This window comes from Bicyclus anynana, chromosome 11 (genome assembly GCF_947172395.1).
Source record: "Bicyclus anynana chromosome 11, ilBicAnyn1.1, whole genome shotgun sequence".
Lineage (NCBI taxonomy): Eukaryota > Metazoa > Arthropoda > Insecta > Lepidoptera > Nymphalidae > Bicyclus > Bicyclus anynana.
In genome coordinates, this window is record NC_069093.1 from 5,600,941 (window position 1) to 5,616,598 (window position 15,658).

The following is a 15,658-nucleotide window of genomic DNA, read 5'->3' on the forward strand; positions in this document are numbered from 1 at the left end:
CATATACTTTTATACGTGGGTAAACCTGAATTATCTGGGCCGACGTTGTATGGAACAGTGGCCATTCCCCTTTACCAGCATATTGTTGGTAAAATTGCAATTTCCAAAAAACGGCAGATGATTATAATAATAGAAAATAGTATTCATGAATTCTCATAAAATATATTACCTATGTATATTTAAATACCTTAAATACAAAAGGGAAAACTTAAAAGAAATGATTTTTTTTAATTCGACTTGAAAAGTGGACATTTTGGCTTAAATTCATGGTATATAGATATGTACTATTATATTTTTTGTCTGAGATTTTATACTAATCTGATTTGATTGCTGTAATGAAACGCCACTTGTTAGTTCAATACTGATCATTTATTGTAATACCCTCACATACATAAATCTTTAATATTTTATATTAACCATACACTACATCTTTCCCCTTTTCAATGAAAGACAAACATTTATCCATTGACAACAATTACAATATCATATTAATTATTTTCCTTCCTTCTTATAATGTTTAATAGAAAAGGAATCATAATACATCTAAACATTATAAAATCAATACTTATTATAATCATAATCCAGGATTAGGAATATAAGTATAGGTACAGTGATAAAAGAAAATACAATATTTATATTTTTACCCCATACACAACAATACATTTTCATTTCAATAGTTCTTTACATGCATATAATATAATAATTTAGATTACAATTTTCCATAATTCTCTTTTACATTCACATTTTTTTTTTTTTTTTTTTCTGACCGACATTCTAATACTTACTAGAAATAAACCATGCAACTAAACATAAAATACCTACATGAAGCGTAAACTCAAGTGTAATAAATACCTAACAGGCTGTATTTTTATTTTGCGCATTCAATCGAGCCTGTCTCCTTGTACGAGTTAACGGACGCGTATGTATTGAACCATCTTTCGAGTCCCCGGAGTGTTCCGCAGACCTAGTATCCACATCATGAGTTTGAATATTTGTCGCAGCCGTTTCAGATTTAACCGCCCCGGTACCGCTTGTACTCGCTCCTGTTATATCGCTCTCAGCGATTCTCCCGTCTGTCGCCCGCTCGTACTGTTCTTGGCCCTCTTTTATATTTTGCCTACACACTAAATGACGCCGATTACGTCGATATCTACGTTTGACTTGATCCTCTACGATATACGACCTGGGTTCCGCGGCCGGTTGAACAATTTTTGCGCTCTTTCGGTTCTTACCGTCTATGATCACCACTTTATCGTCAACACACAGAGGTCGAAGATGTTTCGCGGCACGACTATCATAATAGATTTTTTGTTTATGTTGTTGGTCCAACACGGCATCGTGATTCTTTTTGCGATCGACAATATCATTAAACAATTTATGATGTGTTGGCAGCCGCGTATTTAGCCTCCTACCCATAAGGATCTGCGCTGGGGAGTCTATGTTTTCCCGCGGTGTAGTCCTAAGGTTTAATAATCCTATGTAATAATCTTTTCCCGAATCGAAACTTTTCTTTATTAAATTTTTTACCGTACGGACGCTGCGCTCACTTTTACCATTACTCTGGGCATACAAAGGTGAAGACGTCACGTGCTTAATATCCCATGTACTAAGAAAAGTTCGAAATTCCTTCGAGCAGTAAACTGTTGCATTATCTGTGATCAATTCATTGGGAATTCCGTATCTAGCAAATTGCTCCTTCATAGCCCTTATCACCGAATTACTATTTACCGACGTCAATTCATTTACTTCAACGAAGTTCGAAAAATAGTCTACTAGGATAAGGAAATTCTTTTTCCTATACTCAAATATATCTGAGCCTACCTTGAGCCACGGCACGTCGGGAATGGCGTGCGGCAACATCGGCTCCCGGCGCGGCGCGGGCGCGTACCGCTCGCACGTGGCGCACGCGCGCACGGCGTGCTCGATGTCGCGGGACATGCCTACCCAGAACATCACCTGGCGCGCGCGCCGCTTGCAGCGGTCGATGCCTAGGTGACCCTCGTGAATCCTTTCTAACATCTCGCGCCGTAGTGCTGCCGGTATATATAATAAATAGTCCTTAATTATTAATCCATCTACATACTGTAGACTTTCACGATACGACCAAAATATCCTAAGATTAACTTTCACTTCGTATTTATTTTTAGGCCAACCGTTTACTATATATTTCACTAAGTCTCGACATTCGTCATCATTAGCTACGTTTTCTTTAACTAGACTCAATTTTTTATCACTAAACTGCAGATTACTAATCATAAAACAAGTTTGTGCTTCAATGTTTTCATTTAACTTTTCGTACATGCATTCCGGTAACGGGGCCCTAGATAAAGTATCTGCAATATACATATATTTTCCAGGAGTATATACGACCTTAAAATCATACCTCTGCAGTCTAAGCATCATACGCTGTAATCTAGCCGGAACGGAAGATAACGATTTTTTAACTATCGATTCTAGCGGTTTATGGTCACTCTGTATGGTCACGTCGCGTCGCCTAAAATATATTGATGAAACCGTTCACACGCAAACACAATTGCTAACATTTCTTTTTCTATTTGTGCGTACCGACGCTGCGTGTCAGTGAGCGTGAGGGACGCGAACTCGACCGGGCGCCCCGACTGCAGTAACACCGCGCCGAGGGCCTCCGCGCTGGCGTCCACCGAAAGTACAACCGGGAGCTCCGTACTATACAATGCGAGCACTGGCGCTGTTGCAATTTTTGTTTTTAATAATTTCACAGCCTCCGAATGCACCGAGTCCCACACCCATTCAGCATTTTTTTAAGTAAACTTCTAAGCGAAGCTACCGCCTGTGAATAATTAGGTACAAATTTTGAAAGGTAATTAATCATACCTAAAAACCGCTCTAATGATTTTCTATCACTGGGCTCGGGCATTTCCAGAATAGCTTTAACTTTGTTAACATCCGGTCTCATGCCCCGTTCATCGAAAATATGTCCTAAATACGTTATCTCATTGACCCCAAATTTACATTTGTCTTTATTAAATCTCATTCCTATTTCGCGCGCCCTTTCTAATAATCGATTCAATCGTAGATCATGTTCCTCCCGAGTCTTACCCCAGACCACGATGTCGTCTATGAATGAGTCGACTCCCTCCAGATCTTCCAGGTGCTGACGCACTCTCGCGTGGAATATTTCTGGTGCACAGCTTATGCCGTAGGGTAATCGCAAGAACTGGTACCTGCCGTGAGGGCTGCTGAACGTGCACAGGTCCGCGCTAGCGTCGTCCAGCTGGAGCATCCAGAAGCCGCAGCGCGCGTCGAGCACGCTGAAGCAGCTCGCCCCGCGCAGTCTCGCCGCGAGGTCGGTCACCGTGGGTAACGTGAAGTGCGCACGCCGGATCGCGCGATTTAACTGCCGCGGGTCTAAACACACGCGTATATCCCCATTTTTCTTCGCTGTTATTACTATAGCGTTTACCCATTCTGTTGGATGCTGTACCTTGCGAATTACACCCAGCTGTTCCATGCGCTGCAACTCACTGTGGAGTTTCTCTCGGAGACCTAGTGGTATTTTCCGCGACGGACATATACTGGGTTGCACCGTTTTATCTATAACTATCCTATGTATACCAGGCAATTTCCCGATCCCTGAAAATAAATCTGAATAACTATTGTCTACATCTAAGTTATCTATTCTTTGTATTAAGCCCAGTTTTACACAAGCACTCAATCCTAATATATTTTGACATTGCATGTTACATACTACGAACTTCAGATTATAAAACACTTCTTTATATTTAACCGATAGGTTACATTGTCCTATTATCGGCACAATGTTGCCGGTATAGGAGTGCACTCGCCCAGTGTAAGGGCTCAACTTTTTGTAACTAAGACCTAGATTCAAATAATCTAATTTAGACAATATATTCAACATCGAACCGGTATCTAACTTAAACTTTAACTGCTTACCATTACCAAACTCCAATAAATCTGTCCATTCCTTCGACCTTTTTCTATCACTTTCACAGTTACCTATCACATTCACAAAGATTAATTCATCATCAGACCCTTCCGATTCAATACCCTCACTTAGGTTGTGCACCCTCTTCCCTGGCATTCTACATACCCTTGAAAAATGACCCCTGCCCCTGCAGGTGTAACAGCTGGACACCATTGCACTTCACAAAACTCACTACCACAACGCTGACACGCGCGGGCCCCTTGGCGCGCGGCCCCGCGCTCGCGGTCACGAGGCCCGGGGGCGGCGCCGCGCCACCAGCCGCGCGCGCGCCTCGCCGCCGGCACTCCGCCGCGGTCCCGACTCCGGCCGGTCTGGCCGCGCCCGGCCACTCCGTCCACACGAACGCTCGAACTGGCCTCTTCTATTTGCTTACTCTCATGCCTCGATATCTCATCGGCCTCACAGATTTGCATAGTCTTCGTGAGATTTAGATCATCAGTCCTCAGTAGACGATCCCGAACGACGTTGTTAGAAATACCACATACTATGCGATCTTTGATTAAGTCGTCTGTGAGATGCTCAAACTTGCAATCTTGACTGAGCAATCTGAGCGCGGTAACATATTTTCCTATCGGCTCACCCTCGCTTTGATTTCTCGTAAAAAATTTAAACCGTAACATTGTAACATTAGTTTTCTTTGTTCCAAAGTGTGTATCAAATTTACTTTTAAGACATTTCAAGTCCTCTGCACTTTCCTCTTTACCATACGTGAAGGTCGAAAATATCTCATAGCCCTCTGGCCCGATGAGATTCACTAACAAGCTGGCTTGTACATCTAGTGGTTCCTTAATCGTACCCGATGCTTTTAAAAAGATCTCGAATTGCTTCCACCATTTTGTCCACGCGTCCGCTCGCGCGGCAGGACTGCCATCGATGTTTAACTCAGCCGGTGGGCGAGCGTGCTCCATTTTAACGTTATCCGAACTTGCATTAACGTAAATCTTCACTTATTTCAATAATTCACTGCCTCAAACTTCTAAAAACTAATTAAATAACTCGCACCGCTGCCACCATGTAATGAAACGCCACTTGTTAGTTCAATACTGATCATTTATTGTAATACCCTCACATACATAAATCTTTAATATTTTATATTAACCATACACTACAATTGCTTTAGTGGTCTTCGTGTTAATTTCATTCAGGGTTTTAGTCATGAGCTTCTTTGTGTCAGTTAAAGCAGAACTGTTTTTAAATTTCAATATAAGTTAAAAAATTTATTTATTAATAACATTACTTACAAGTTTAGCGGTGACATCTTTCCTATACGCTTTCAGCGTTTCCCGAGAATATACTTTGCCGGAAACAACCGCTTGGATGGCAACCTATAAAACCACAATTGATTTCAGTAATCTACCAACACAAGCATTGATAGCCCAGTGGATATGACCTCTGCCTCCGATTCCGGAGGGTGTGGGTTCGAATCCGGTCCGGGCAATCTCCAACTTTTCAATTGTGTGCATTTTAATTTAAAAATTCTGTTAATAATGAATTCTATTCGGCCGCAATTTACTAGGCAACCTGTGTGCAATGTGTCAATGTGAATATTTTCTATCATTTATTTTTTATCCTAATTAAATAACAGATGAGGGTATATTTCTTATGCCGGATCTTGTACTATAGGCTGATAATGGCGATTATGGATGATGATGAATACTGTGGCGTCCACTTCATACATGCATTAAAGTACTGCTTACCCTAAGAGTTGTCTTCTTAGCGCTTATTAAACACAGATTTTTGCAGTTTGCTTAATTTCATTACTAGTGCATACCCTGATCGACAACCTTATGCACGCCACTGGATGAATACATACCTGCACCATCTGTCTTGGTATCATTTCCTTGAGCTTCGCTGTCATATTTCTGGCGTTGTATTCTAAACGGCTGGTGTGGACTATTGTCGTCAATTCATCCACTAGGACACCATTTATTAGTATATCCATCTGTATACAAAATATAAGGACAAATGAATCAAATAAAAATAAACTAAATCTCAAGTACCTATTGGGTTTCCAAAACTTATAATGTCAAAAGTTGCTGTCAAATGTTCAAACATACAGAAAGTCCATGTAATATAATAAGTATTATTTTTACACGCTCTATATTAGCTTCACTTGTAACTACGTATGTAACAAATTTTGGAATCTTAATTTGACCCACTTTTGGTTTTCGATTAGGATGAAATTTTGCACACGCTGTGAGTTCTAATGACAATACATGACCAGCTAAGAAACGTCATTACAAATCCAATATGGCGGCCTCCAAGACCAAGATGGCGGACTGGCTTTTTTTTTTATTTTTCCCATATTTTTTATAATATGACCAATATGCCCGTTCCCCTCCAACTAGTCGGGAAAAACTATGCTAGGAGTGGGTACGACAATAGACCAACGGGCCGTTCCAACCGCTCTTACCGTTGAGCTATTGAGGATTTTATTTTTATTTATTTGAAATACCCAACCCCCATGTCACGTGGCTTAAATCCAATATTTGTAATTTTTAGTGCGTGCTAAATGCAAGTTTTTATAACTATTAAGTAATATATATCATTGTACTTGTAAAGATTCATTCTGTATCATTCTTTATTCTGTGCTTATAGTAAAATAGGTTAACATAAAACTCACTCTAACTAAAGAGCTCGGATGAAACCCGTAATCCTGATAGTCAAAGCTGGCGAATCCGGAGGTCAAACCCTTCAGTGTGTCGTGGAAGTCCACAACGACTTCTGATAGCGGCAGGATGTACTGCAACATCATCATCTTCTCATCCACCGCGCTGGAAGGGCGAGGGGTTCCCCGACGGTCCACGCATAGAGTGTTCACAGCGCCGATGTATTCTACTGGCGTTATAATTGTACCTAGAATCAATGTATTTACTTAATTTTTTAAGCTATTGCATCATCGATCTCCTATTAAAAAGTGGATGCACAATCAGTGGATCACATCACCAAAAAACGTCCCCACTCAATGAGTGCCAAACACAACTTCTTGGCACTCAACTCAAGTAGTCACATTTGCAAATTCAACCTTAAACTCAATACTTAAGGTTGAATTTGCTCTGAATTGCGATTTTATTGAATATTGGACTATATTTAAAGGCCTTTAGGTATAATTTTCTTTACCAATAATTCTAAAACTGCCAAAGCAAATTTAACCAGTTTTTAAGTGACGTTTTCTACATGCATCCTTTTATTATAAGAGGTCAATGACCTAGAATCAGTAAGTTTACTTATATAAATAAAATTTAAATGTCTGTTTGCGAATTCAAGACAGATGTGTTTTCTCAAGTGCTTATATATTTACACAATGCCAAAACACAAAAAAGTATCCAGGCCAAGTGGTTATAGGTTCGATCCCCGTCCGTGGCGCTGTGTGCGTTACGACGAATGGCAAATAGGAAGGAATATTAGAATTACTTAAAAACATTTTATATTGTTTTAAAAAAAAAACCTGGTTGGTTATCTAATAACCAACAACATACCTATGACGAATGGCTCGTAATACTCAACAATATTATTGGGATCAGGCAGTTGCAAGGGATTCGTGATGATAGCTTCTTCCCCTTTGAACTGTTTTATCGTTTTTGCACCCATCACTCTGAAAAAGTAAACATTGTGATTTCTGTCAAAAGGAAATTGCGGTCGAAAGATTTCTTAAAAAGATATAAAATTGACATAACTTTTTTTTTTAAATTCATTACTATTGTGCAATCAGCTGCAACAGCTTTAAGCAAATTGCTTGTGGGTACTTCAGGGCATGTGTATCTGATCTTTCATTGAAGGCCATGCTAATTTTTTTTTTGTATTTGTTAATTTTTGTATTACATTTGTGCATTCTTTTTATAGCAAGTTTGTTTTCATGGGTGTTAATGCGATTTTTATAGCACATTGATCTGAGTTCAACCTCTTCTTTTACTGTTTTTATGTCAAGATACATATTTGACATATGAAGATAGGCAGCATTCAAAAGCTTTACTAAACATTTCATGAAACATTAGAACTAGACCGGACCGGGATTTGGACCAGTATATTTTAAGAAATCTCAAATAAAAACAGGCAACTGCAAAGTCATCCTCGAGTTTTGTTTTTTTCTCTTTTGAGGCATAGAATCCCAAAAAAATATCGCTGACGCCGAATTTTTCAAATCGGACCAGTAGTTCCTGAGATTAGCGCGTTCAATCAAACAAACAAATATACTTAATTTTAGTTTTTTAAAATTATTTTTTTTTTAAATACACTTACTTAATTTTATACGGCACAGATGGGGCTGTCAGTATGGCTTCAGCCTTGTGTTCTTGCAATAGGCGTTGTGTGAACACATCCAGATGTAGGAGGCCAAGGAAACCAATCCGCCAGCCTTGGCCTAAAGCTGGACTGAAATTACAATGGTTTTTACTAATTTTTTAAATTTCTGATAGTTTCTACATTTTACTATTTCGTATTTGCCACTGTGTTTCTTGACTGTAAAAATATTCTAAGATTCGTCAATGCCTATATCGAAAAATTTAAAAAAAATCGATGCTGCAGCTATTGATCCACAATATGATTTACAGTTTGACTTTACTACAATTATTTATCAACATCATCATTTACAACCCATATTCGGCTCGCTGTTGAGCACGAGTCTCAAAATAAGAGCGGTTAGGCTAATAGCCAACTATGCTGGCCCAATGCGAATTTGGCACACTTCACACACAGAATTGAGAAAATTTTCAGGTACGCAGGTTTCCTCCAGGAGGTGCATGCCCTGGACCGGATTCGAACCTACGCCCCCCGTATGCAAGACAGATGTCATATCCACTGAGCTATCACAACTCAATTAATTACTTTCTGGAAATCTAAAATTGTCTAATATCTAAATAAAAATTTTACCTGGAATCTATACTGACACTCACAGCTGAATCATTCAAAGCTAATTTTTTTATAGCATCGCTGAGCTGTGTGTGCTGAGACTGATCCGCGGGGAATATACCAGCGTAGACCATGTGTTTGACTGTAGGAGCAGATGCTACTTTCGTTGTTTCAGCTGATGCTAGAGACAACAATTCGTCGCCTACGGATCCACCTCCTTTAGGTCCACAACCTGTATATGTTAAATATTATTTATTTTTATATATTTTTAATAATATAATTATAATTTGTCAAGGAATTCCTTAGCCCTAAATACATTGGTCACAAGTCCTGGACTGTGCTCGGAGTTTTTCTCTCTGCCATGCGATGGAACCAGCACCCTCATGGTGAATCCATGGATTGCTAAGATATTCATCTCTCTAGATTTTGTATGATTTTATTTGTATGTAAAAATTAACAAATTCAAATTTAATTGGAAGCTATAACTATTGAAAGTTTTCTTCAAGTTACATCACTAATACAGTTAGAGTGGGTAATTATTTTGACCTTTATGAATTTCAACATCGTTTCGTATTCCACTTACCTACCATTACTACTTGCCCTGCTACAGCCTTTTCAATAGGTTCCTCGCTTGGTCGTAACAGTGCCAAATACTTCAGAGTTTGCTGCTTCAAATCCGATCTCCATTTCACTGTCTGTCCAACTTGTATTGATCCTGACTCAATATATGCCAAGCACAATACTCCTCTATATTTATCATGCCAAGTATCTATTATTGTTGCTCGAAAATGCTCGTTTAAATCTACATTCGGTGGAGGTATTCTTGTAATAACAGCTTCTAACAACTCCTTGACTCCCCATCCTTTTTTTGCAGATATACTTAAGACTGTATCTGGGGCAATATTAAAAAGTGATTTTAACTGGGCCTTTGTGTTTTCTGGGTCTGCACGAGGCAAATCAACTTTATTTAGTGTTGGTATTATTACTAAGTTGTTCCTTTTGGCTAGTGAGTGAACAGCAACTGACTGGGCTTGGACACCTTCGTTGGCATCTACTAGGAATATTACTCCTTGGCATGCTTTCACACTACGGACAACCTGAAATATTAAATTTTTTACAATTTATTTCTTATTAGAGGCAGTAGTTTATTTGTAGCTGTATCTGCATGCATTATTGATGACTAGCTAGCCCTCTCACCTCCGCTGACCAGTAAGTACATATTTTTTTTTGGGGCCAATAAGTGAATGAACAAATTTACAACATGAATTTGTTTTCTCAGCAACAATCAAGTAAATAAGCTGTGTATAAATAATAATTAATTGCTTTATTTAATGTTTACATAATTTAATTGTAAAGTATGAGTACATGTTATTAATATTTAAATTGACACCGCAAACCACAGTACATTTTGAAATCTTACCTCATTGGAGAAATCAACATGACCAGGAGTGTCAATAAGGTTTAAAAGATAATCTTTCTTATTGTATTTGTAATTTAACGACGCTGTTACAGCCTTAACAGTGATTCCTCTTTCTCTCTCCACCTAAAAGATTTATTTATTAATTTTAAGCTCAAACAAATATACATATATGGAAAACATACTAGCAATTATAAAGAATGATTAGAATTGATTTTTTCAAGAAATAGGCTTGTAGAGAGTAGAGAGAGTAGAGAGTAAGTAAAAGTAATGTAAAACAACTCTTCTTATTAAATGCCTGTTTACTCTTGTCTAAGATATGCCCGTATTGTAAGAATCAGCAAACACCAATTTTAGCAATGAGTTGGAGACAAAGTTTTAAGCTGTTTTACATTGTAATGGCAATATTTTAGCTTCATACCTGTATACACTGTTAATATCACAGAAACTTATGAAAGTATTCCTGTGGCCCAGTCAATAGAGCTGGAATCCTGTCTAAATTTAGTTTAAATGAGTCTGACATAGCCTCTTTGCTTTCCTCTCTATTGTAGTGAGACAAGAGAGGTGGAGGTATTCTGATGTACAAACAATGGTATCAGGTGAAAGCTGTTCTAAAGTTATGAATTGTGTAAGTAACTTGACTGAGTTTTCTATATTTTAAAGGTTATAGTAATTACTTGCCTGTAATTGATCCAAAACTTGGCTGGTTTCATTTCCCGGTTTTATAACTCCTGTTAACTCAAGTAACCTATCAGCTAGGGTGCTTTTACCATGATCAACATGAGCCACAATGCTGAAATTCCTTATTCTTGAGATGTCTATTGATTTGTCATCAATATTTGTACCGTAAGCGCGTCTAAATGATCTATAAAGAATATTTACACTTTTATTTAGATTTAAAAACGTTTACTTATTTCTTAACATAATGTTTGTACCTTCTAGAAAATATTCTAATATTGTAAGCAGATGAATTAAAACTCCATATTTTATTTATAATTGTCACCATTTTCACTTATTTTAATATTTTTGCACATGTACAAAATCTAAATATTATGTGTTTTCTAAAACACACAGCGTTAGATGAAGAAAGCTGATGTAAATTTGCCTTAATTTAGGTTGTCTATGGTTAAAAACTTACCGAATTGTCTGCAATTGTATACCTTTCTCTTTCTTTCACCAACAGGCATCCTCTTCTAACATATAAGGATGCTTGAAACCTTTGGTGTCAATGTCATAGCGTTTGTAAAATTTTGCCGGTAAAACGTCGCAAAAATTTTCCAAGTTAAAAAAAGTGTTGAAATATTAAATATAGATTTAAAATTGTTAACACACAGTGTAATATCCTTAAATGGATGCTTAAGAGGAGGTGCAGCTCCTTTAGGAGTATTATAGTGTTCTGTGAGGTGCAGTGTGCATGTGCATTGTGCACTCAGGTGAATCAGGTTCGAAGGTGAACGCTTCGTACGAGAGTCGACATTGAGGCTGAGGAGAGCAGATTTTTCAGCCTCCAGGAATATCACCTCCACTTACAATGTAAGTACAAAATCAAATCGTATCAGACTTACTCGGATCCGAGAGTTGACGACGAGAGTTGGTGCTGAAAGTATATTTACTTGAATCTATAAACTACATTGCCGACGCTACTGTCGAATGGTATTCTATTCCTGAAGTGATGAGACCTTCTACATCTAATTTCTTAAATAATCCAACCTCTAATTAAAAAAAAAAAAAAAAATATTTTTCATTGCTTGCGCACGGTACAGAGTGTTATGAGAAATACACTATCCCATCAGTGGATTAGGGGCGTTTACAATAACCTGCGGAAGGATTATTAACGTACCACGTACCGTACGCATACCGAACTAGCGCGCTGTACAGCAGCCTGTCGCGTCGCGTGTTTGCTTTTTAAACCTTAAAATTTTGACAGTCAGGCTCAGAATGGGGTATTCGATTTTTTTTTTTTTTTTACAATCTGGTATTGCTAGTCCTGGGTTTGTAGACCGTAAGCTGAACGAACAGCTGTGTCAATGTAAAATAAAGATTATTTAAGTAGCTTCAATTGAGAATTTAACAGCTGGACTATCTAACACTAAAATATAGCTATTGAAGTCAGGGTTGCAGGATTTGCTTGACTGAACATCAACTAATTCAACTGCTAATTGAATATTTGTAAAGAGGTTTAGTATTTCTAAAAGAAGGTAGGTACAAACTCACATGTATTTATTTAATTTTATAAACTGAAATAAATGATATTTATTTTATATGTTGGGTTGTTCAATTCTGAGACTACAATGTAAATTGTGTGTAATCATATAGTATGGTTACTTACCATATTATATGATTATGGTGAGTGGGCATTTAGAGTTCTACCAAGTCAGAAATTTGACAGGGAGGCTTTGCATCCATAGGTGGATCACAGAGGTGGCTTAGCGCTCTACCTTATATTACAGAGAAGAGTCTTTTTAATGATTGCTTAGGAGACCATGCTCACCAGTGAAAACAGCAGGGCGCTAACAGTTTAGTTATGAGCTTAATAACTGGTGCAACAGAGATGACAAATGTGATGTACAATTTAAAATAACAGAAAATATTAGAGAAATTGGAAAATTACACATAAGAATAAAGAAGTTACTCAATCCAGGATGCCTACGTTGCATAGTCTTGATAAAAAACAGAAAGAGGATTACTCCCAATTCTTGACCTCACAGGTCTGAGTTCATATGTCTCAGTGAAACATTTCCTATTAATTTCACAGACAGATGATGGGATTTTTTTATAGACAGATGATTGTTTAATGAAAGACAAGATTCATGAGGCTTATTATCATTAGCTTATTTTAGCATTTACCAATGATAGGGCAAAATAATGATAATTTTAGAACAATGAAGTTCTACAATTGACAGTTCTACCATTTTTCCTGACATCAATCTCAAAGGAGGTTCTCTATAGTTATTAATTGGATTGCAGAGATCCTATATGCAGAGGGTTTCCAGATAATTGTATATTTAGATGATTTTTTCCTAGTCAATCAGGATCATACAATATTAGTTTTCTCAGGTTGCGGAAACACTGAGAATAGTGAGAATCTTAGGTTGGCAGATAAATTATTACAAGTCTACTCTGGAATCTTCTCAAGAAGTAGAATATCTTGATCTAGTATTTCCATACCATACCTATTTTAACAAAACTCAAAGAAGACAATAAAAAATAAACACATCATAACCGAGAGGGTCAGAGATAGAGACAGTTGTCTTCGAGAAGCTCTAACTTTATTAGATTTGTTAAACTTTGCAAATTACACAGCTTAGAGGATCCTCTGCGGTGTTGCAGGACCCAGCTGTTTCTAAGAGTGGTCAAGCAAGATGGGCCAAGAGCAAGAAAAGGTCTACCACTACTTGTCCAACAGGATCTAAATTTATGGTTAGAAACTGTTGTAAACAGTTCAACATCAATAGTCACACACAGTGTGACTTATTTTTACTTCTATAATGACAGATGCAGCAAGCTCTCGAGCCCACATGAATGGAACTTACCTATCAGAAAAGTGGGGTCCACGGCAGTCAAACAGAAGGGAGATGTATGTTGTGTTCACAGCCTTAAACAGTCAGGGGTTGACTCTACAAGGTGCACACATATTAATTCAACAATCCGACAATCAGACCCTTGGGGGATTCCTCGGGAAAGAGGGTGGCACACATTCTCCTGCATTGCTAGGACTCACAACTACAGTCCTAAAACTTGCAAAGCAGTTGCAGCCAACACTCACGGCAACCAATCTCTCGGAGAGTAACAGAATTGCAGATAGCCTATCGCAATGTATCGCAAAGGTATCGCAAAGTACCGGAGTGGAATCTTCTGCCCCAAGCCTCGGAGGTAATATTTCAAGTATGGGGTGTCCCAGACATAAACTTGCTCACGTCAAGAGCAGTCAACAGCTGTCGTATCTAGGATAAGTCACCTTTAGTGGTGTGCACTTCATAGATGCAATAATGCTATGCCTACCCAGAGGTCTGTGATAATGAGGATGGTACTTTTTGTAAGTACATTGCGTACCCTAGTTAAAGACCTTGTGCACGCCACTAGTTACTTTAGATTGCAAAGATTGTTCTGCAATTTTCTTTGACATTTACAGCTGACTATGGGACTATCAGCTGGGCTGGGCATTCCCCCACCCAGCTTAATACCAAGAGTTATAGCTCCCTTGATTAATTCAAAGGGAACATACATTCTAAAAGCACCAGTTGCCAGAGCTGCGAACGAGGACTCTATCAGAGCCTCTTCCAGTAAAGAACCTGCGGAAGGTTTTAATTGATTGGACCACAGGCAATTGCCCCGCAAAAGTGGACAATTTCAGTGTTCTGGCCTTGAAAGTTGCGGGGTGGGCCCCAACCAAGGTGCTCACTGGTTCCTGTAAGAACAAAACTTGTTAAAAAGTTATTGGCAGACCTCTACTAACAAAATATAATACTGCAATTAAGAGATGGTTAACTTGGTGTGAGACCAATAAGATTAACCCAATAGCACCTGAAGGCCAGCAAGTGGCTAGATTTCTAGCAAAAATTGTTTTTAGAAGAGCTTTTAGCTTATAGAACCATTCTTATATCATCAGCTATTTCAACTTACTGTACAGTTTCAGAGGCAGGTATCTCTAAACATTTTTAATATCATTATTATTTTCTTTTTTATTTTTTCTTATTCATCAAGTTCTAAAAACCATTTCACTTACTCGGCCAGTGATAAAACACTATTTGAGTGTTTAAAGGTTTCAAATAACTCTGACTCTCCATCTGAAATAGCTTGGTGGACAATGTCAATACTCTTGCTAGCCTCAAGTCATAGAATCCATGATCACTTCAATGGACAACAGTCTGGAGAAACTCAGTCTTTCTAAGGAAGGGATTATTCTCCGGCCAAGGTTTGGTTCAAGGACTAATTTAGATAGACTAGATGTTGCGGAGACATCCAGACCGACGGGTCTGCCCTGCACATTACTAGAAGATCTGAATTCTGGACATAGATGAGACATACAACTGTCACAAGTCTATTTATCTCTCTAACATAGAAATTGATACCTGTTTCCATAACAATGATGTTTAAGAAGCATTTTTTAAATAAGCTAATATTGATGCTCCACCAGGTAGTATTTGCTTGGCAATAGCCTCTAGAATAGGGGAAACTGGAGGAGTATTACAACTTTCTAGAAATTTTACTGTAAGCCTGTAAGCAAACTTAACGATTCTAAAGTTAATTTATTACTCATGTTTTTTTCTTATAATAGTTAGAATGATTTATTTTTTAATTTATTTATTAGTTAATTATGTTTTGATATTTTGTTTTTGTTTGAATTTAGTTTTGGTTTATAATATGTAATAATAAGAAACTAATTATTTAATTTTTTATTTTTCATC

General features: G+C 37.9%; 1 protein-coding gene across 1 annotated transcript in view; it reads right to left on the reverse strand.

Moving 5' to 3' along the window:
* Window positions 1-11,345, reverse strand: part of LOC112054063 (translation factor GUF1 homolog, mitochondrial) — a 12,211-nt gene extending 866 nt beyond the window's left edge. Inside the window, exons 1-10 of the mRNA XM_052884482.1 lie at window positions 11,186-11,345; window positions 10,932-11,115; window positions 10,254-10,376; window positions 9,417-9,930; window positions 8,855-9,065; window positions 8,225-8,356; window positions 7,465-7,580; window positions 6,609-6,841; window positions 5,799-5,927; window positions 5,227-5,310 (exon numbers count right to left, since the gene is read on the reverse strand). Of these exons, the coding sequence (XP_052740442.1) occupies window positions 5,227-5,310; window positions 5,799-5,927; window positions 6,609-6,841; window positions 7,465-7,580; window positions 8,225-8,356; window positions 8,855-9,065; window positions 9,417-9,930; window positions 10,254-10,376; window positions 10,932-11,115; window positions 11,186-11,256 (1,797 nt within the window). The 5' untranslated portion in view covers window positions 11,257-11,345. The remainder of the gene's footprint in view (window positions 1-5,226; window positions 5,311-5,798; window positions 5,928-6,608; window positions 6,842-7,464; window positions 7,581-8,224; window positions 8,357-8,854; window positions 9,066-9,416; window positions 9,931-10,253; window positions 10,377-10,931; window positions 11,116-11,185) is intronic.
* Window positions 11,346-15,658: the final 4,313 nt, after the last annotated feature.